The sequence below is a fragment of the Manduca sexta genome, chromosome 23 (genome assembly GCF_014839805.1).
Source record: "Manduca sexta isolate Smith_Timp_Sample1 chromosome 23, JHU_Msex_v1.0, whole genome shotgun sequence".
NCBI lineage: Eukaryota > Metazoa > Arthropoda > Insecta > Lepidoptera > Sphingidae > Manduca > Manduca sexta.
The window spans coordinates 11,654,324-11,679,035 of NC_051137.1; the positions used below are offsets into that span (position 1 = coordinate 11,654,324).

The 24,712-nt window shown below is 36.8% G+C and overlaps 1 protein-coding gene across 2 annotated transcripts in view; it reads left to right on the top strand.

Annotated features, from left to right (window-relative positions):
- Positions 1–24,712, top strand: part of LOC115456258 (LIM domain transcription factor LMO4) — a 160,259-nt gene that overhangs the window by 91,388 nt on the left and 44,159 nt on the right. For both annotated transcript variants that reach the window (XM_030185252.2, XM_030185251.1), the window contains exon 2: positions 8,113–8,477. In XM_030185252.2, the coding sequence (XP_030041112.1) occupies positions 8,185–8,477 (293 nt within the window). In that variant the 5' untranslated portion in view covers positions 8,113–8,184. The remainder of the gene's footprint in view (positions 1–8,112; positions 8,478–24,712) is intronic.

The following is a 24,712-nucleotide window of genomic DNA, read 5'->3' on the forward strand; positions in this document are numbered from 1 at the left end:
GCTCGATCTGTACGAGACAATGTCTACACTCGTACGGTCATTATTACGTGTTTTTCGTCACGACACACCTGTTTGCCGCCAGTGACAAATCCACAACCATTAGTGTACGACAAAACGTACCATTTAACGTTCTTCACGCTTTTAATTTACAATTCATACTTGCACTGTAATTTACTTGTTTAACACACAATGCGATGTTATAAAATAAAGGTCGATGCATTTTTCTAAATATGGCGTGCTATTCGTGCCGTTTTAAGTCTCTGTTCACAAAGAAGTGAGCGATGTGCGGTTGTTTTTAATTTTTAGCGAAGTTTTCCGACGAACATTGGTGCAGCATTACCGTTTATATATTTCGATAAGTTTACACTTTAAAATATAATTAATTTAAATTTTTTCCCAATAAATATTACTTTTTTCGATTGGCATTACAATTTTGTAGTACATTTGAATACAAAATAAAACTTGTTTAATTAGAAGTTAACATTTATAAAACTAATGAAATAAGCATTTATTTACCATACATTAATAATTTAACCGAATAATTTAGATAAACATCTACAATATTCTTCGACCGATAAATAATTCTTTAAATAAGAATAATAGCTGCGTCAAATAATATTTAAGACTTATTATACTAGGTTACGCTCGTGTATCTGCCTCCATGTAAGTCCTGGAATAATTGTTCCATTGTCAGCTTTTATCAACAAAAAATTACCTACCCTATATTTTTATCTAAGATATGGACTATGTATATATCAAATATAATCTAAATCTATTGAGCAGTTTCTGCGTTGACTTCTTACAAACATGGGCAACCACTTTAATGTTTATAATATGACTAACTTTTACCTACGGATCCGCTCGTGTAAATAAGTTTTTCTGCCATAAAAAGGAACCTATAGCGCTCAGTACCTAATGTAGCTCCGAGCAGTGAAACAATTTTTAAATTTGTATTAGTTGAAGAGATTAGTAGCCCCTTTAAACCTACAAACTCGCAAACTTTTCCTCTTTACAAATATGGTATAGATATGAATAAATTAATAAAAATAAGATAGAGGTGAAATTCAAAGAATACTATAAACGCGAAAAATATTTAAAGTAATGTATATTTAATTTATAGATACTATTCCCAACCTAAACAAAACTCAACAATGACGGTTAATGTATTTATATTTTTATACGTCGACTTCCTTAATTTAAAGTACATCTATTAAATAAGTGTGCATTTATGTTCAATAGTAAGATTAGTTCATTTGACTACTTCGGCATTGAATGCGAGGACGAACGGTTTTGAAATATTACCATTCTGGCAAGGTCCCAACTTGGCTTTAATTGCTTAATGCCTTAATGCGTTCTAAATGTAACTGTAGTTGTGTACTCTAGCGGAGTTAAGTGTTCCCTATTTATTTTAATTATACTTTTTGAAATTTCTATTTTATTTTATTCATTTACGACAATGAGTGATGAATGTCTATAATGATATCTATTTTTGGTTTTAAATTTAAAAATACTTTTCTTTTTATCCTCTATATTCATACATTTAACAATACACGTTTCAAATCAGCCATTAATTACCTCCGTCATTATTTTGGATTCAAATTAACGCCAATAAGTGGAGACAAACTTTTATGTAGAGCGTTTTACAATTAAATATTAAGAATTTGCTGGTGTTATCAAAGAATATTATAGGTTAAATTGTTAACTACCATATTTAAAGCTAGGAATGAAAAAAGATTTCTAGTCATGTATTATTATAGTGTTAGTCTTTTGTACTTAAAAAAATATTGTAAGTAAAGAATATCGTGACAATAAAATCCATTGGTAAAGTTTCATAAAATCAAATATCTATCAAAAATACGACACATCGTCACCATAACACCTTTTAGAGTTAAAAATAACATAAGATTTATGTCTCGCAGTAATTTATTAAATCATAGGATACAGTCGACGGTATGGTAATCATCGTATTAAAATTTTCTAAGGCAATAAACAAAGACACGTGTACAAGAGTTCCACGGAGTATTCCCATGATTTGTACAAATTGCTTGTAATGAACGTGATGATACCCTGGTTATTATCACGAAATAGTCGGTAAATCGAATATGAATAAACAGGGTATACTCACATGCATAAGGTATTTTAAAAAACTGAGAGGAAGTTTGTGGATTCCGTGATATTTTTGAGTGTTTTGCATCAACGTATATTCTACCGAGTTATGCATTAGGTATGTTATTTGACGTGTAGCTTTGCGTTATTTGCTAAAAAAATAAAGATTCTTACGTATGTATTTTATTTATATCATCGGTTGAAAGGCTTCAGCGACATTATTTGCGACAATAGTCATATATAAAATCAGCAGTTTTTTCTATGTTTTTTTTAACCTTGTAAAAATGTATCGATTAAAGATATCGCTTAAGCCTTAAGCCTTTCAACCATCGATATCATATACATCAACCTACGATTACCAATTTGTCAAATAAGTGCTATAAATCAAGGTACATAAGTAAAAACAGCTAAGAGTCATCGTTTTTCTTTTCACCCTTAGTCAATATAGTTTAATTGCGGACCGAAACACACTTTGTTAAGTAACGTTATCATTCTGATACAAATACCTACTCTAGACAGCATCAATCTAACTGGTAATGGATTTAAGCAATAAAAAGGGTTTAAATGTCCATTAATAAACCAATAAATTATAGCAAAACGTTTGAACGATCGTACCTTATATTTATGGCATAGTTTCCTGCTTGATGCTCGACATTTATTTTTAAATACATTAAGGTGTAATCCGATTAATTTGTGATAGTGTTAAGGGCGGTTTTGATCAATGAAATTATTTAATGGCAAAGCAGTTGCAAGGAATGCTATCGTTACTAATTCAGGTTCACAGCCAAGTGAAGAACAGTATTTTTTTTTGCATATTTTAGTTCTAACTCGAAGATTAAAAAACAATTTTTTGTCTTTAAGTGTTCAAGTCTCATAAAGGTTTCGTTATACCTTTAAAGTACTGTGAAAAGAATAGCTGATGCCCCGTGGCCCCACCGCATGCATGAGTAATTAGTAAATGTATGTCAACTTTGGCACGCACACAAAACCTTTGGTAATTTTTAACGAAAAACAATTCAAGAGATGATCTTTGACGCCATGTTAGAATGTTACAGAACCTACAGGACCTTGAAACTTTATTTAAGAGCCAGGTATTACAGAAGTTTCTATTATACGAGTATTGACTGCTTTGTCTTAGCGAAGAAGTGCCTTCCTATTTCAGGGCATTAAAATCAATAATGAACGTTCTTTAATGAGAGTTTGCGGTGCTGTTACAGTTTATGGAGAGACGTAAGGCTTAACTCCAAGCAAGCATTTTACTTTTTGCCATTGAACTGTATAAAAAATATGTATTACCCTTTGATGCTGAGTATATTCGGTCTCACAGTCTTGCGGTTCGTTTTGAGGTCACGCCGTATGAATAATGCGCTGGTCCCATTAGCGGTCATTATATGCAAATATTATTACACATCAGCCTCCCAGAACCTATGAGTAATGTAAGTGGTTATTGATATTTTGATATGCTGCAACCATCTAATCTGGATGGGGCGTTTTGTAGTATAGCTTGGTAAAGGAGTTAGTCGGTCACGAGTGGTTCCCTTTGTTCAGTATTCAGGGTGATTTTGATTTCGTTAATAAATTAAACCACATACTCGTCTTTACCTTTCCTAACAATGTGTCAAAAATCATCCATGAATAACGAATATTTTCACAAACAATCCCGTTTTTTTTATCGTTTTTTATCGTCCTCTGATTTTTTTATCGTTTTGTAGTTTAGTGCGACAATGGTGTATGCGTCAGTGTATTTCTTAATAAAGGTGTGATTTTGGCGCTCCTTGACGAATTTTCTTAGCGTAGTAGGTAGTAGTAGCATTAGCGCGCGTAAAATTAAGATTACTTCAAAACTTACACTCTTTTTATTTTACATCTAAGTATTATTATTAAAATGCTAGTATCTGGTTTCATTTAGTAACACAATGACAAAATTACCCTCTATAGAAATGTAAAAATTGTGCAGTTCTAACAACAAATGAGAAACTTTAAAAAAAGCATTCAAAAATATTAGATACCCATAACACAATACAATTATTAAATAAAATAAATACGCGTCATTTGACAATACATTGTTTTAGTTTTTTGGACATTAAAGAATTCAAGGTAGCGCACTAACGAACATAAAACGGCACAGGTAGCTGGGTAACAAGCAGATCCCAAGATACATCCAACGATCAACAAACATTAAGCAATTACTGCGAATATTATTTTTGTCATCATGTCGGGCGTTGTTGAATTATAAAAATAAATAATTAAATCTTATACTCAAACGTAATTAGAATAACAAGCCTTTTTATTGCATTATCAACGAGGGTGCTAAATAACGGGAGAAATGGAGAATGTTAGCGGACCCTTACAATCCTTCCAAAGATCGGATTAACGCTACAGTCGACGTGGAAAGAACACCTTTAGGTACTCTACAAAATGACGGTTAATCGTTAATTCAATAAAATTCATTTCGTGGATTTAATGCGACGTTCGGAAGTTATCGAAATCGTTTTAACTTATTTATACGAACCGCGACAATTAAGTCATGAAAAAATTAATATCGCGTACGATTGAATAAAATTAATCATTGGCAAGTCGCGGCCGTCGATAAAACGGGTATTTTACGTTCCCGTGGGCGAGGAGTGGGCACCAATTTGTCCGCAGTTTTTTAATTAGTACGAATGTGAGAGAAAACGAATTGGATTTATGCTTGCGTCCAACGTGCACCCACTTTATAATATTAACACAACGTATATACGTTCTAGGAAAGCCTGCCAATTAATTGTGTGCGTCTGCATGGCTGTTAGTCGCATTCCCATTCAATACTTTAATTAAAATATACTCTGTTTAAAATAAACAAAAAATAGAATATCACGATTTATTATTTCGTTTGCAAAACTTTATTATCTATCGCATCTTTGATTTTATCAGCATCATATAATTGCAACCATTTCATAAATGCGCATAAACATTTTCGGCAATTACAAACATCATTTTACGCAGCAACAATTTATTCATGCCAAAGTTAAACCAAGACCTTTGCTGTTTTACTGTGGTTGTTAAAAAACATTAAATCAATCACGACCAAACCCAGCCAGTATTGGAACAGTTGTAAAGTGATGCGCTCATGCAGGTCGGGGTAGCGAGGGCGCGCCGCGGGGCGTCGGTGCAACGTCTTCCCCCGCCCCCGCTCCCGGCTCTAATTAGGCTCACATTCTCATTCCGTTTTCGCGTTTAATTTCGCTGGCGGTTTCGCCTTAATTACGTTATTCGCGGAGCGGGCGGCGCCCCCTGTTGTTGAAACGTTTCAGTTAACGGTGACCGATACGTTTATTCACATTAGCTTTATCGTTTATTACTTAATTTGTTCTTTTTGTAGGTACATTTATTAAGGAACAGACGTTATGTTGTATTTATATCAAAAGTAGAGAATGTTGTATTATTAAAGCGAAAAGTAATTTTTTACACGTGAAAGTTAACAAGAAAGAAATTTAGCTATCTTTACAAGAGTACCTTTTAATAATGCTTAGGAAAAGTTGTCCGTACACAAACGGGAAGAATGAGTTTAAAAGTGCTAATAGATTTCGAAAAATTGCGCATGATCACGCTACTTATTGTCGCTGACAACTTCAAAACGTCAGAGTTGAAACAAACATTCACTAACAAGATGACTTACACTTTCGCGGCCCTACGAACCTGCAGTTCATCGTTGTAATTGAAAAAAATCACTTAACAGGTAAATAGAGGGCCGGGAGGCTCATCGCGCCGCTTTGTTGTCGGGCGGTTGCTAATAAGATTTTTAAACGGCAACAAAATATCCAATCAATGGGGCTTGAATAATGAAAACGGCACCTGCCAAGTTCCCAGGCCACCCCGCGGGCCTAAACACGCACTGTGTTACGCGACCTTCGCCACTAAACCCGAATTCCGGCCTTGACTCTATCACAATAAAGCTCGTTTTGTATTGAACGGCTCGTGTCGTGAACAAACTAGACATAAGTTTGAGTAATTATTCACAATTGTATTCCGTGTCCTAAAACGAAAGCTGGCATTATTTTTTTAAGTTTTAAAGCGTATTACGCAGATGGATACGGGTTTCTAATTATACTCATTATGGTTGATCAAATTATAGAGAATAGGGAAATAAATAGAAGACTTGATTGTGTAAGATATGCTACATTTATACCTATTTATAAGAATTTTTAGCCTTCATTAATTATGGTTTGTAACATTAACAACAATCGATCATTTAAAAAAAATATTTCGAATGAGATAGATCTTACACTCACGTCAATCTACTTATTGCTAGCGCAAATTGCAGCCTATCGCCATCTTCAGAAACATACATTCATGGAAAAAACTTTATAAAGTCAATGAAATTGTGTTAAAAAAAACAAGCATTTATTCAAGTATGTAATAATTCAATTTAAAAACAATCCCATTCACACCACCACGAAAACACAGGCTGAATAAAAATTACAATTACCTTTTATAAATAAATTCACGTCTTAATCTAAATGCGTGTTCAAAATTAACCAAATACAGATGTGGCGCGTACTTCGGGTGCGATTTAATGACGTACGATAGGTGCGCACGCGACGCCGCTCATTAGGGGGCACGCAACGCTCCGGGTTGGCACGCCAACTTGCTCTTGCGAGATGGAATATGTAAAAGGGGATGGGAAATTCAAATTATGCTTGATCGAAATGTTTGTGTAAGATGAATGTGGTGATGTTGTAGGGTACTTAAAAGAGAAAGTGTTATTACGTAGGAAATAATAATAAGTTAAGGTACATATTTTGTCCCTGTACATAATTAAATTACTAATAGAAAATATCTATTCCAATCCCACTGAAATTAAAGTTTCGACATTATAACTGCTTCTATATTAAAATGTTTTGATACAGTTGTGAATGCGAATACAGCTCTGCTGTCCAAATCTTCACTAAGACACGGCCGCCAACAAGTGTAATGGGTTTCCACACCAGGCGGTAAGCCGACCCTGATGCAAGCAGCGCTTTATGAATTGCTGCAATGTAACTGAAACGTTTACTGCTTGCGAAACCGTGTTAAGGCTGCTACTCCAATAAATTCACTAGTCCGTTTGCACAAGATGTACCGCGCCGAGCAAGAATTAATCCAAAAACACAGCTACAACCCTTTATTCTGTCGGACACAGAAATTAAGCAAATTACATTCAGCAAAGCAAATCGTTCCAAAAGAAAGGGCTACTGAAATAATTGTCTACTTTACTCTCAGAGAAATAGAATTACAATCTAAATTAATTACGCTTTTAAAGCGTCCGTTATTCTTAATTAGTTTCTGCACCGCAGCGGAAGCTGCCGCGCCCGACTCGCGCTCTCTTAATGAAGGGTAGTTGCAAATCAGTGCGTTTGATCAACTCTGTGCAGTCTTAATTACGGCACCCGTTCCGCGCGGGACAATCCGGTTATTTATGACTACATAAGCTTGATTATTCTTTAATGAATACTTGTTTTAAAACGTTTAATTAAGTTTTATGGCGACATGGTGCTCAGACGACGCGGGCGCGCGGTCGTCCCGCCGCTCCGCCGGCCGCGAGCTAATTGGATCGAGTTGACGCACTGCTCGTCCCGCGACCCGGACACCCCCCGCATGCCCCCGCCGCCACCTTCAATTCACCCCTTTCCTAATTGTATGAAATTGCTAATTGGAAAATTTTATAAACGCGGCCACACGCACCCGGACCCGTCCTCTTTTGACCGAAAGCTGTGAAGGAAAATTAATTCAAAGAGTCAACTTCCATGGGACGACCAGAATTACAAAATATTTGCTTTTCGTTATACTACCCGACAAGATATCCGTTGTGTCGTACCAGCTTGCCCCGCAACTCCTTCCCATGGGATACCACTTCCAAAAAGTAATTTTTCGATATCTACTTGGTATCTATACTGCAATTTGGTGTTAACATAATTCATAATTAAACTCTTGACATAATTCCAAACATTTCAAGATGTATGTAATAAAAAGATGTGTTGTCAACAGGGCGTGTAGTCGTGGTGGTCGGTGCGAGCGGTCCCCGCTCCAACCGTCAAGCTGGCAGCCAGCGCGTTGAGCATGAACCCGCATTACCACGGGTACGCGGAGCTCAGCTCGCCGCACCCGCCCTCGCCGGAGGCAGCCTTCGCCACCAACGGGCACGACTACCCACACAACAACAACAACCCAGCCCTCAAAGAATGCGCAGGATGCGGCGGCAAGATCGTAGAGAGGTTCCTCCTCCATGCACTAGACAGATATTGGCACCACGGATGTTTAAAGTGTACCTGCTGCGGACAAGCCCTCGCGGACATGGGACGCTCCTTCTACTTCAAAGGCGGGATGATATTATGCAAAAGCGATTATACAAGGTGAGTTAAGTTACTGTTAGCTTTATGTTGCGATCGCTTTAGAATATTTGGCGGCTTAAACTTGGATTTCGTTGGACGTTCTTGCTCTATTTTCGTAGGTCGCCTCTATAACTAATTGGTACCTTTTATGGCGCGGTATTCGGTGTTCTCTACTCTCGATCGATCTTTTTCATTGATCGATAAAAGGTTCAGTTTTTAGTCCGTCATCTGCGGATGACAATGGCGTGTCTGTCAATCGCCTAAAAAAAAGGTATACCGAGAAAGCCGCGGGCGCATTGTTATGAAAATGCTTTAAACTGTTGTGTTCTCTACCTGAGCGACGAACAAAAAGTACTCAGTTTTGCACACAACGAACCATCGGCGTCGTCTCGCAAACCAACTAAATTGGTCTCGTTAAAGAACGCTAAGAACTAATTTAGGACGTAGGTAACGAAGTTTTTCTAACTGTCGGGATCGTTAACGTTTTGTGTGTTCGGATTAAGGCAATGTATTAACAAATTGTATGTATAAATAATGCATTTGAATATCATGTTTATCTTTAGTCCAAAAAGACAGATTTATCACACAGCAAACTGTAGATTCGATTGTAATCGAGGGACTATATTTATGTTTATGTAGTATAAACAAGAATGTAATAAAATGTTAAGAATCTTGATTTCCATTTTTCATTCGCAACATGTAATCGTGGTGCAATCACGTCGTTAGTCCATTCGTACTTCATTAACACGAGTATTTCTCACTTTTTATTGGATATCAACTTAGAACCGCAATCATTATTAATAATAAACATCTGTGAGAAAAAAACGTCTGTTAAAAATAAATTGATTTTAATTAAAATTGCAGCACGCTGTCAAAACAATTTAGCAAAAAGAAATAAAACGCATAAACCCGCTAAGTCCGAATTAAAATCGCATAAAAAACGAAATTTAAAATCCTTAAAGCCTCTAACAACGATACTGGTTGATTTCACAATAAGTATTTAGTTTCACCTTTTAAGAAATTGTGGACCAAAAATAACGCAGAGAGCAGCGGTGGGACGTCGCGTCGCGGCGAGAGCACGTGGACCGCAGCTGCCTCAAGAAGCGTTAATTAACCGAATGCAAGGAATCCGCCCCAATTATCGCAGATTATGGCAATATGTATACTAACGAACACAGATTACTATCCTCATTACTGCATTCATTTTCCTTATTCTACGATAATGACCAAGGCGACGGGCCCGGCCAACGTGGAGAGTAGATTCGAACAGATATAGATTCAGATTGGCGTGTTTGACGTTCATATAAATTCGTTTTACACTGATTTCCCTTGTTTACCGGCGGTTGCGAGCCAAACTAGAGCGAAGAGTGGGCCGACCGCGGCGCGGCTCGTGCGTCGTAGATTCGATAAAGCCCGTCTCACAGTTGACAGAGACGGTGCGGCCTAACGAGCGGGGAGCGGCAGGTGCGGGGCCACAGAGGGGGATGAAGAAATGCGGTTCCGTGCATGTCTCTGCTGATTGACCCGCGTTACTCGGCAAACAACAACTAACGAGTCGGCCCCCGCGCCTCCAGGTACTCGCCTCGGTAATTCGCTCGAATCGCTCCCGCGGCCGACGACTTTACTTGCACGCCTTCCCTGATTGAGACTCCTTAACAAAATTAACGTTCTCTCACGCAAACAACCGCCGCGTTTATCCGTCGCCTTTTGTCCCGATATGATGGATTGCGGTGTCGCTCCACAAAGACGCTGATGATGTTTCGTGCTGCTGATTACTGTGTGCGCACCGAATTAGACGTCGCGGCGGCGCCGGTGGAGGACTACGTTTCCTACGAGCCGCACTATCACACGAAAGCGTTACACAAACATTGAACACGCTTAATTCGTACTTCATAATGATTTATAACGTCTTTATCGTTAAGCCGACATCATTAAGCACTTACATGTTTGTAAGTTGTAAATTTCTGATCTAAATGGGATAACTGATATGAAAACACACAAGGTCGCCCGTAGCACGTAGCGAGTCTACGAGACCCAAACGTGATTAGATTCCTGCGCGCCTATCGTCTATATTGTTTATATTTCTCATACGTGCAAGCACTGATTACATCGATAAACATTATCAATGTAAACATCGCTTATCTACGGAAACATTCCTGCCTACTTTATAAGAGTGCATAAACCGTGCAATTTTAGATCAATACATTTCGTCAACAAAATATTTTTAAATTACCTACTCACCAACTGATAATATAATTATTATACTTAAAGGTAAAAGCTTACGCCACTGAAATACCTAAACAAAAAAAAACATGCAAATATAATACAAAGTATGAGAAAATATAATGAGCAAAATTAGACTTTCTGTACACCTCTTTCGTTGAGCTATCGCTAAAATGCAATAACTTTTGAATCCTTAAATTCCCTATCTTTATATATTTTTAGAAAAAGTTATTTTAGCAAATCCGATAAGTAAAATTCCAGTAATTGCGAAGTAGTTGTCGCATTAAGGTATTTTGGCGCTAGTTAAGACGAAGTGGCGGTCGGCGCTGCGTACATAGGGCACGTCCACGTTGAAAGCAGGTTCGTTAGGACGCGTGCGGGCTCCGTCAATCAAGGCAATTGCTGCTCAATCGGCAATCAACCGCCCGCGCCGCGCCGCGCCGCCGCCGCCCGCGCCACTAACGAGACGCCCTGTAAAATACCAACACCTTACCCATTCTTATTAACTCACATCGTTTAAAATTCACAACTTGTTATGTTGTGAATGTTTATCGCGAATTATTTGGCTTTGTAGTTGTTATTTAAGAAAAATTCTCATACAATATATTATTTTAGTGTAACATTATTGTTTTATCCAATAAGATATTTTTCTTCAAGTACCTATCCAAGCAATTGTTTAACATTCGTAATAAGTGATGTTGTCGCACCTATCGTCTCCACTGTCAAAACTACCTTCATTTTAATATTGTAACATCTATTTCCCCTCTACACATAAACTGTCAAATAACATTATAAAAGAGGCAGCATTGGACGAAGAGGGGAAGTTCTGCCTTAACTGTCGTAGAGTGCGGATGTTTACCAGTAATATAGTGAATTAGTGTGATAAGTATCTGATTATATTAGATCATAATATATACTACTGTGATGGCGTATTACTACACGTTACTCATAGTGATAAGTTCCATATTATCAATTTTTGATTTCCAATTAAAATTGTCAACGTTATTTTTGATAAGTCACTGGCTCGATGGCGTAGATGTATTACAGTACGACTTCAGTGCTGACATCTGGGGTTCGATCCCCGGATAGGGCAAAGTAATATTTTGATTTTCTACTCAGCCCAGAGTCTGGAATTTGTGCCCGATATTGCGATAAACTCGCCCCCTATACAAGGGACAGAATACACACAGCGATAAGTGGGTGCTCCAGATCCACTTCTGCCTAACCTTTCGGAGATAAAAGGCGTGTGTATCTGTGTAAGTAAATTTAATTAAACATAATTATGAATAACTGGTAAAATTACAATTCCATATTCCGTGGCAATTATAAAATATGAACCAATAGTGTGTTATTGAATGCGTATGAGTGTCCGAGAGCGGCGTGGCGCGGGGCGACGCGACGCGACGTCCAATTTGGGCGCCGCTCGTTAAGGCGCAAAAGACGCGCGGTTTAATTGCAACCGCTCGCCTCTAATGAGGCCCTGTGTCCGGGAGTCGAGCGTTTCTCTTGCGCAAATTGACATTGTACGTAAATTGATGTCGCCCGACTGCGATGCGCGATGTTAAACACTGATGTCACTACGTGTTAATTAAAAAATAGAGAATATGCGCCGTCATCTTAATTAATTACGTTCGTATTGATGCAGCGTCGTTTGTCGCGCATCTGTCTTGGTACAGTTTGTGTTTATTAAACTGTAATATATTAGCTATAACTCTGTTAAAACAATTGAAAAAATTGGAGACTTGCTTAATATGGAGAATTTTGAATTGAGAATTTTAATTTAAATTTGTTGAAAATCATCGTCAATAGCCCCTCAATATGAAACATACACTTATAATTAAATACATTCCCGCTCTTCCCTTTCTATATTTCTATCAATATTCCCATTAATTACACTAGGAGTTCAAGACAAGCTCCAAGCTATGATCTATTTAAAAGGCATAGAGACGGCCGATTGGATTACCCTGGTTTGGTCTAGATAAATTTCGTTTGTCTCTTTGTCCGTCTACAGGACGCCGGACTCACTCGAAACTAAACAGCGTTCGCCAAACAACCAATCTTTGGAACTCGATTACTGATATCCATATCTGAAAACACTGTGGAGCTCGCTTTCTGAAGGGACTAATCTTGGATCTATTCATGTTCTGTTTGCAGTATTGCATGCATTTATTCTATAGATATGAATTTGTGAAGCAATGTTGTGGTTGCTTTTTATATAGTAAAAATGGTAGACGCGCAAGTATCCTCTGAAAGTGATCATAGCTCCACATAAACATCCACAATACAGTAGGAAACATCATTTACGTGATGAAAAAGCTAACTTTTAAATTACATACATTTTATTTAAATTAAACTATTTTACGGATTTTTTCGCGGTTTTAATATTTTACTTTTCTCCCGTCGTTTCGAAGACTTTGCAGCCTTCATGGTCACGGAAGGAACTGACCGATTGACTTTAATTTAAATCTCTAATTTTCGCGTAAGAATAAGAAATCATGATACATACATTTAATTGAAATATCATCAATGCGTTCTCGCACCATGAAATAAATAAAAAATATAATAAAACCACAAAAATATTATGACTACCTGTGCCCGTGTATAAGTTATAGCATAGGCATAATGCTAACATATTAATGTTTACTTGTTTTATCTCACTCTGACAACTTTGTATTGATAAATAAGCACAACTGCAAAGTTCCATCAATGACTTGTCTGTTAAATTCTTAATTCGTTTTCTAAATATACACAACATTAGGCCGTCGCGTGTTGCAATTAAGACCGCTACACACTGAACGCGACACTTTACAGTAATTATTTTTTATTCTTGCTTAAATAGTTTTGGGTAACAATTCAAATAGATGGTAACTTATGGAATACAATCTGATAAATTGATTGTCACGTAATTTGGCTGCATAACTGCATTTAATAAAAGCTCTTTTTTCATGGGTACTTAGACCTAGAAAATTTAAAATGCCCGTCCTGGGTCCTGGAAGATTATAACATTTAAATATATACTTATACGCACAGGAAAGAAAAATACAAAATGTTAATGCATAAATTTCACAATCTAGTGCAAGCTAGTAATAATTTATCATTAACCAATCTAGTTTTAGTTTATAGCCGTTGCTAAAGTGAGTTAAATATGTAGATTAACCGTTGAACATTTTTACGCGTTTTAAATTCGATCTAATCAAAGTTTATATACAATTTAATTATCTCCTTATCAATATCTTAAGTCCGTTCGGTGGAATTTGAGAGCAAACGAGCTATTAAATAAAGAAATGTAAATAAATTAAGATAAACCTATAATGCTACTGAATTATATTATGAAACATTTAATTATAATGATAACAGAAGCAATTGAATATTAACTAGAATTGCAAAATACTATAACGTTTAAATAAATATTTTTTTATAAATCTTTACTTTATCAGTCACAAACAGCATAAAAATCTTCGGACTTGTTTTTATATCACCAATCTTAGGCGTGTTGAATAAATTTCATAATATTACCAATATAACAGCGACCACATTTCAACCATATTATAAGCTTAGTTTGGAATAATCAACTAAGACTAGGTCCGGAACCGTGTGACCTAACGCCGACTTATTAACATAGATGCACAGTATCACGCCTCTGTCTAATAGGGTTGGTCAGAGACTATGGATTGCCACTTTGCCTTCTGGCAAACTTCTTTCGCCCCCTCGAGAATCATCAATCCTTTCAAGCAATTCCGCCAGTTCAGAGTACTTATGACTCCCCCTTTATCCAGAATGTCAGATATTTGACATTCGATTTGGTGCGGTCGACTCTTAGAGGCTCTTCGATCCACATTCACTTGTATATCATCTTTTCCACCACCTATCCTCTACATATGCCCAAACCACATTAGTATACCTTTCTGAATTTTGGTCACTATATCCTATTTTACTCCACACATTTCACATTAGTTGGCTTTATATATGATGCTTATTCTATTATTGTCAATAATATAATTTTATCTTAATGTATTTTGTGCATGTGAAACTAGCCTGTAAGAAATTGTTGCACTTAGGTATAAGTCATGTTGATTGTTTCCGTTTGAAAATTGTATTGGTGTAAACACTTGTTGGCCAGTCAAATTAATAAACAATAAATAAATAAATAGTTTTAAAGAGACACAGACCAAAAGTCTCTTTTCATTATTTGTAGTAGATATCATTGAATATTCATTCGATTCACATGAATCCAATCGCTGTACAAGTCTAAAATAACTTTTCTACCCTTAGAATCAATAATGTTTCTTAAAGGAGTTGTTTCGGATGGATTTTCTTCCTCCATTCGCATTCTTTAAATCCAAATAATTGCGATATATTCTACTTTCAAAATAAAAAAGAGCATATCTTAAACCGATTTTTGTGGATATTTTTATAATTATACTAGCCCCGTATTATATATACTGTCCCACTGCTAGGCACGGGCCGCTTCTACTACTAAGAAGAATTAGGCCTTAGTCCACCACGCTGGCCTAGAGCAGATTAATAATAATAATATCAGCCCTGTATTATATACTTTTGCCCACTGCTGAGCACGGGCCTCCTCTACTACTGAGAGGGATTAGGCCTTAGTCCACCACGCTGGCCTAGTGCGGATTGGTAGACTTCACACATCGGAATTCCTATAGAGAACTTCTCAGATGTGCAGGTTTCCTCACGATGTTTTCCTTCACCGTTAAAGCGAACGATAAATTCACAAAGAATACACACATGATTTTTTAGAAAAGTCAGAGGTGTGTGCCCTTGGGTTTTGAACCTGCGGACATTCGTCTCGGCAGTCCGTTCCACACCCAACTAGGCTAGAGCAGATTGATAAACTTCATATCAAAATTACAATAGATAACTTCTCAGGTAATGCTGATTTCCTCATGATGTTTTCCTTCACCGTTAAAGCATGCGATAATTCACAAGGAATACTCACATATCTTTGGAGAAGTCAGACGAGCATGCTCTTAGGTTTTGAACCTGTGGACATTCGTCTCGGCAGTCCATTCTACTCCCAACTAAGCTGACGCCTGATGTTTATTATGTTAATTAAAAATTGCACAATTGCAAAAATCGACAATGATCTTTTATACTTTAGACATAAAATATATGTATTGTTAATAACAATAACTAAAAGTAGCATTCTAATATAGTAATAATATCACTGTTTACCACTAGGCAGCTTGTATTTCTTTAGAGCAGGATATTTTGAGATTCTAATGTAGATGTCGAGCAAGATAAAAAATGTCAATAAAGATTTTATAAGATAAAAACATAATAAAAAAACATGAAAAACATATTTTGAAATCAGTTAGACATCGTTTAGGTGTATTTAATGTTTGTGACGTTTTTCTGGTATACCCTAACATTTAAAACTAAATCTGATTTATTTTTTAGAACTTATTATTCGTGTATAATTAAAAATTATCTTGATTCTGACTATAAATTACTTTAAGTGACATTTTTTATCTACTATTTAAATGTAGTTCGATATGTTGATTTTAAAGTTAAATACTTCCTCGATTTAATACCATGAGGTCACCGAATAAAATATTAACTATTTCATCTTGTTACTATTAGGAGAAATATTTTTACGAATATACGTTTCAATTTGTACTTTGTACAATTAAGCAAGTTTATTTGGGATCTGATGCGACTGTTCAAATGTATTGTATTTTTTTTATCAGAAAGTATTCATTGACTAAAATATGTGTTCTATAAACCTTGTCATAGCATTTTAATCAGCCAGAAAATTAGTGGCCTGCTAAATATATTACGTTTTTTTATATTGTCAATTTATTTAGCACGCAATTATGTTGGCTTGCACTCAGTGCAGCCGCGTCTTTATGAGCCGTTGGCAATACATTAGTCAAAAGCAATTTAATGGCCCTGCTGAGGACGTGAAATGTGCCTTCGACACGGCCCGCTACGTATGCCCACTGCCCACGCGTAAATCACTGCAGCATGCAGATATTTGGACGATGACAGGCTCATGCTGACTCATATTTGGCCATAATCATGGACACGCGAAATCCGGGATGCATGAACATTGATATTGTTTACTTCAATCTTATGATTTGGGTGAAAAGACAACATTACCTGAAATCCTGTCTTAATTTTTTTTGTGCAGTCACTAAAGTAGCTGGACAAATTTAAAGTTTCAAATCGCCTTCAATCTTTGGGTTTCTATCAACAATCATTTATTCTTAAGTAAAATAATCATCAAAGGATTTACTTTATTTTAGATAAGATAAAATAATATTTCGATTGAATGTGATATGTAGGAGCATCTTGAAGGTTTTAATTGGTTCGGCTAATTTTGTACATACAGGAGTTATAAGGATATTACAAAAATTTAAATTTTTATATAAAGCGCTGTATCATTACCATTAATAAAAAAAGAAGTTGTGGCAACTTTAGATGTTTTCCTACAACGTTTAATGAGAAACATATTAATGACGATTGTCTGTAGTTGCCGTGTGTGAGCACCTTTAGAAATCATAAAAAATAATTATTAACATTACACACCTTTATTTAACATGTAATTACTTTATGTTAATAACTACATTAAAACAGAAGTTGATTGTTTTCTTGTTTTTAGTTCTGTGTTTTTTATGTTATTATAATTATATTTAATAGGAATAATAATTTCCGTTGTTTTATAATGATATGTTGTATTTATTAGTTTGTTGATGTAAAATGTTACTAAGGAATGTTGGAAATTATATGCGTATGCGACGTAAACATTTATTAAATTAAATTATAATGTTGATAATCCAATTAATTATATTTAAAAATGAAATCCGCCTCGAACAATAACAAATAATAATATCAGCCCTGTATTATGGACTGTCCCACTGCTGGGCACGGGACTCCTTCACTACTGAGAGGGATTATACCTTAATCCACCTCGCCGGCCAAGTGCGAATTGGTAGACACCAAAATTTCTATAGAATATTTCTCAAGTATGCAAGTTTCCTCGGGACATTTTCCTTCCCCACCAAACATTAATAATATATTTTAATATATTTGAAATAAACTAATATAACAACGAACTAAAGTATAATATGACCAAACTAATCAGTCTTTCCAATATACAAGCATTACAAATATTTTAATATATATGCCTAATAAATAACTCCAACTGGTTAGTTTCGTCCTCTGCCACAGTAGTTATGATAAATAATTAATAATTGATATTTATAAATCACTACACAATCAGTCGTAATGAAATATATAAATTACGAATATATTATCCTCAAGCAATTATAATTATGCTATGATGAAATCGATCAAGTTGGAAAACATGTTACTGCGCATATTTTAATACTTGCGCACTGGCCTATAATTACTGCCTACGATTTACATTTGAGTTACAAACTAGTTATCTCGTACTCTTATAGAATTAAGATTATGGGAATAGTATCTATTTTAATAAAAATGTGATCGCTTAAATATAAGTAGGTATTCATTTTACTCTAACGCATTTTATGTAAGTAGATTAGTGCCATATTGTTTATTATATTTCTGTTTTTGGATTGATATCTGAATAACGTTTATATGGTGATGTAAAACTAAGACGTTTGAAATTGTCATTTTTGACTCAGTAACGTTAAAAATTAATTTGAATTACAATATACTCACTTTGCGATATACGGCAGTAGTAAATCCATTAATGCATCTTTTTGATACCTACATACTAATCCGTCAAGAAATATTCCCTGCATGACCATAAATAAAGCCCAGCGGCTGCGAACACAATACATTTTGTAAGAGCATAGGCCCGGGCCGGCGACGTGCATCACTCGCACTCAATATACCACCGATATTTGTCTTCATCAATTTGGTGTCGCCGTCATCGACATGTTTGTTGACGGCCGTAGAACGGCACAAGTCGTGTTCCACAGAAAGCTACGAGAAATTCACGAGATGAACCAATCTACTACATGCACGACCAAGTCTGTTACATTAAATTGATACTGTGTTTGGGTTCTTAATTGGACGCTCTTGGCTTACAACTAAGACTGGCGACGTTAGTTGCTGCATTACTGTGCAAATGTATACAATGAATATAATGCTAAAGGTATATTGCTTAATTTGCAAAAGCGGGCTCTATTTTGATTATATTAAAATCATATTTCGCTAAACGTTTGTGTAATTAGAAGGGTTAAATTAAAAGAGTTTAGATGTGCGGAGACAAAAAGTTTTTACGTTTCGAATTGTATTCAAGTAACGCGCGATTGTTTGAAGGTGAAACTTTATTCAATTAACCGACTCCTTCATCACACTCTCGCAAGTTAGGGTCCTATGTAGATACTATAAACTCACATGAGTTCCTGTCATATAGCTTTAAGGGTGGCCTTGTCGCTTAGAGGTAAGATGATGTGATAAATATAATATCATGGATAAATGTGGGTGAATTAAAATCCGTTTTTGGGTTTGATAATTGGAATTTGAAATTTCTAATCCAACATTCTAGTATAAAGAGGAATGTCTGAGTAAATTACATTTTATTATCGTATGTTAGTAAAAAATGTTATTTTCCTTAAGACGTAATTTTTTGTGTTTTTTTTTTTATGAGTACAATTAATATAATGACTAAGCTAAACTCTGACGTCAACTAAAGCAAAAACGAAAATATTTCCACTAACGTAGGTTCAATTGTTTCCAGTGTCGTGTAATATTTTGAAACCATTTGAAGGAAAAATTAGATTATATTATTTTTGACTAGGTCTGTCAAATATAATCGTTTAATTTTTTTTTATTGTTTTTAATTAGCTCAACGTGAATTAATTTTCGTAATTACCATACCACTTTTAATTTTAATTTGTTCTACATAAAATGTAATTGTACTTATTTAACGACATAAAAATCCAATTAACTATTAAATTTTGTTCGCAATTACCATAAACAAAATTGATTAACACATTCAATAACACGGTGGAGACTTAATTGGCGTCGATAGAAATACACATGTGTTCGTGTACCGGTGCACTTACCACAAGGCGGCCGGCGCTCCCGGGCCGGCGCAGGGCGCAGGGGCGCAGGGGGTACGGGGCGGCAGGGGGGTGAGGTGCCCGATGTGATGTTAATTAATAACGTCTGTCTCACGAGCGGTAACGACGCCGTCACGACTACATTATTTAGCCACCTGATTAGTTCGTAGGGGGCACCTCGCCCGCAGCTCTAATTAGCGAACCGCTCTTGTACAGGACCCGGTTCAATTTGATTTGTAACTGCAATATCGCTAATTGGAAGTAGTTTGTAATTGATCATTCCGAACATTGATGCGGTGTACGTGTGCCGAGCCACAGCGCCGGGGACTATTTACATTTAAATGAAATATTAAAAGCGTACCGCACGCTCGATATCGCCCCGTGTCAACAGAACCGAACGAGTTTTATTTCTATTCTATTATTAAAGCGTTTAATTTAGGGCAACAGTTTACACACAAAACGATCAAAACGCAATCTCTCCGTTCGAATAGGAAACCTATTCGAAATTGATATGGGTGGAGCGCACGGGCGCAATGCCGCGTCGCGCCTATGCAGTCTCGTAAACGGTGTCCGCGCGGTGAAAAACGCCACACACACTTCATCCCCATCGGTCAATATTAAACTCTATTCCACCAGCGTATAGTTCATATCGGCACTGTGGCCGGCCGCCGCTGCCGCCGAGTTGCACGCGCGGACGAATTTCGTTAATAAATAAACGCAGTACCCGGCGTCCGGCTCGCCAGTAGAAAAATAGAAAATAACCGTTACAGGCGAAAATTTGGCGCAAGTATGACAGCAGAAGCTGGCGCGTGACATACACAAATCATTATTCGATAGTCACCGCTGTCAAAGGAATTTTTAATAATGTTTGCGTCAGATTCTGTTAGATTTCGCAGAAGTTAATATAGTTACACTGACATATCACGGATAAATTCTTTATCTGTGTTGCGAATTTTTCGCTAGTTCAGGATTTGAATACCCTTTTTAAATTTGTATCGGAACGGGAAATATCGATATTAATATGATCAGTGTGTAGATGGGTTTAATTAATTTACGCCGGGAGAATAATCGGGCGCCTATGATGACGATCAAATCGTATCAATTAAGGGGAAGCACTCAGTAAACTCGCTCGGAGTGTCGGCAGCGACGTTAGCTAGTTATAGGTCCCGCTTCTGATCTTAATTAACCTCATGTGTTAACCTCGCAATAACTATGAGACGCGTGCTCTCTGCACTACCAACTTCTACGACTTACTTATTAATAACAGAGGCATGACGGTACCGATATGTAAATTTATGCTTAACTTTATTGGAGATGCTTTAATTATGTTCTACGGCGCCCATAATTTTGCTATTTGTCGCTTTATTTTGCTGCTTACAAATACGAATTAAGATAATCTTTTTGGGCTTATCTTATTTACGCGGGCTGTGGTCATTGTTTTATCTTGTTTATTCCATTTCGTCACATACTTATTTTACAAGCTCATGCTGTACGCCAGATATGCAAATATGTAACTAATTCTAGATGCTAATGCTAGAAGTCTAACGTTCAATGGTTCACCGATAATGTTTGTCCCAAGATAATATTACGTTTATAAGAGGCAAGCCTATCGCCACATCGTCGTTTCACTAATAACTACAATATCAGGTTATGTTTAGACTTTATGGACTTACATTATCTCGTATTATGAGAACAGTAGTTAATAAAATAATACCACAATAATGTTAGGTACCGCGCCGCGCCGCACCGCAGCCCGCAACCGATGCGGCGGTCACTAGACGCGTCTATTTCGAAACTTTCTAATACCTAGTTCATCAACAAATTCATTATGTCGTAAAACGGCGTGCGCGAGACCGAAATATCGCGGGGATCGTAAAACCGCTCGTAAAGACGTTTGTTTACTAATTCGAGTGGTGCAGGTGGGGCGGCGACCGCAGCACGCAAGGGATGCTGCTAATAATAATAGTGTTCAACTAACGTAAATAAAATATAAAGGGACAAAACGAACGCGGCCCGAGACGCCCGCGCCGCGCCGGCCCGGGTGATAGTGTAAACTCGGATCGTTAATAAGTAGTGGCGAAGACGTCGCAAGCCTCCAAATTGCCTCCTCCGCAGGTCGCAACTTTTAATGAGGCGAAATTCCCCGTCGATACACCCGTCTACGTCGCCTTAACGCAACCTATTCGTTAGCAAAAACGGGCCACGCTAACACGCGATTAGAATACACCCGCTAAACCAGCGGCACACTAAGCGCATCAATCATATAATATTTTATGGTTTGGTTTATCCTTAGAGTTCTTTAGTTTTTAATGCTCAGTACAAAGCCGCTGTTCATTGCAGTTAAGGTTTAGTAACGAATAAGGAATTAAAATAAGTTTAATAGAAACGTCCTACAGGCGTGAATAGGAGTTTTATACATTTATTTTATAGGTCATGTTTCTCCGCTCCAAATTTCTCTATATTCTTCTAAATGTAACGGCAAAATCAGAACACAAAAAACAGGTACAAGTGGAAGTTATACTGCACCCAATTTCATTTCTCGCTTTATTGAGTTTTGTGTCTCAGGAAACTCAAGCGTAATGGCCGTTTGGCTTATTGTTATCCTTGTGTACAATATGTATGCCAGAGGCTCGAATATTTCTCTGAATAATCTTTCGTTGTAAGAAGCTGCATAGCGCTCACAATTTGTGGCTTTGTCAGCTCTGCTATAAAAAGTACAATTGTATGACTGATTGCGTTACTTGTGAACTGCATAAGTTTGAAACCAGAGTTCAATGTTGCATATGTTTGTCATCCCAAATTTTATATTTTGAATACAAATTTAATAGAATTATCTTAGATATAATATCATCTTTGCATTTTAAACAATTTCTAATGCGTAACCATACGAATCGCTTCAATTCCCTGTATTTGTCTTATTTCATCCTAAATAAATTGACAAAGGAAAAAACTACATTTAAAAAGAATTATACAATACCCGGTGCGCTCCAAACCTAAGCCAAAAAGATGGGCCCTCATTTGTGGCGGGTTTCCTCTGTGTTGTTGTCACATTAGCGAATAACTGCGCGGCTAACTTTGTCGATACATTAATGATGTCGCTGGGAAACAGCAAAAACTCGCTTTTGTCTCGCACACGATGCGCCCACTGCACTGATTACAGAACTACTAAACAACCCTCATTAAAGTATTTTAAAAATATACTGTAAATACAGTTTATTATCGCTTCTTTTTAGACAGTATATTGACTATGAGGTCTACGGTTTTTCTAAGACGATTTACGGGATTGTCGTCAGGTAAGAAAGCAGTCGAAAATAAACGAAATTGTTTCATACGACTAAAGAGTTTGACGGCCCTGATAAAACGTCCTTGAATCGTAGTCACTGGTCAGGCAATGGACTCAGCGTTTCTGTGAATATAGAAAAGTGTGAGAGAGATAAAGCGATCGTGCGGCCAATTACCTATAGAGAATGTCTACGATACAGACTTATAGAAAGAGAGAGGTTTTGGCCGCTTAGTCAATTTGTCTCTTTCTACAGAGACGTCAAGTTCTCAATTTATTAATTTTTACTGTACTCATTTCGTTTATTACAAAATTCATTTTCATATCTATTTCGCGAGTCCGTCAACAGATTTAGTAAACCTTGAAAATATTCGTCACTTAGCTATGGTTACGTTCTAGAATTCAAGTTTGATAACAGAAAAACTGCTTGTACTAGTGTCAGTTACTCGCAAACATTTAGATTGCTACCAAACAATTTTAAACCGTATTGATAATTGAGGTTGTAAAACAATTGAAGGTCAAGCTTGTTGTAAAAAAATTATAGCCTGTAACCTTATTACACAGTAATAGAATTAAAATTCGCCCCTCAACTACAGAGTGAGAAAAGTATATTCATGTTTATTCATAAGCCCGGATTGTACGTTTTATAATATACAACAGAATCTACTTAGCGGCAAGAAACTCATTTTTCAACTTCATAAATTATCGGCCGATATCCGAAGCTATTTTCCGACGTTACCTACCGTAATGAGGTTGTAAACAACACTGTCTAATTAAACTCCTTAATCGCAAAACTCAAACGGTAACCGCTTTTAAAACAAAACCTCGCAATTTTCGAGCGACCACCGCGTAAATAGCCTTCGTTATATCGGAGCGGCGATCGCGGCTCATTACCTTCGCCCCCGCTCCCTAATTAGACACCCTTCCTTCGCGGCACCGAGAGCCTTACACCCCGCACCTCTCCCCTATACACCGCCGGATTGTTTTCTAATAATTCCTTTATTTCCGTTCAGGTTAAACTCCCAATTATCCTTTTATGTTACAAATCAATTGAGTTTTACCGTGGAATAAAAGTTTCTTGGAAAGTAAAAACATTTTTCGTTTCAAAGAAATCGGAAAGTGTTGCCAACTCGTGTCAATTAATAGCTTCGAAGCTATCGTGTGATCTGTGCCTATTTATGAATACTGGTATGCCTGCAAAAGTTTCGCAGCTCTTTTATTAGAATCTTCGTATAAACACCTCTAAATATGGCCAAATATTTATAATAGCACATTGGTAAAACCGCGGATAAAATTTGATATCAAATAAATTCAAGTGCCCGATTTAATAGGTTCCCAATTAATCGATTCGCCAGGTAAGAAATTCAAATTGGCTCTCATTTCCTGTACCAACGAGAGGGTGCACGCACCGAGCACCTGTGTGCTGCATCCGGCCACGCCAATTACCGAGCCTTTTACCCTAAATAAAGCGCCCTAACGATCGTAGCTGGACACTCGTTAAAATTTGTGTCGTCATTAATATCGTATGTAAATTGTGTGTCATGTCGCAACCCGCGCCAGATTTCTTTATTTCATTGGACATTCAATTTCATGGCGTTTCCGAATGTAGGCCATCAAGTTATGGACAGATTAGAGATAACACGAGAGCATGAGTGAGAGATGAAGTGTAAACATCGGCGAGGGATCCCCGTGTGGTATCCTAACAAGACAAACACACTATTCAAGTTTCAAAC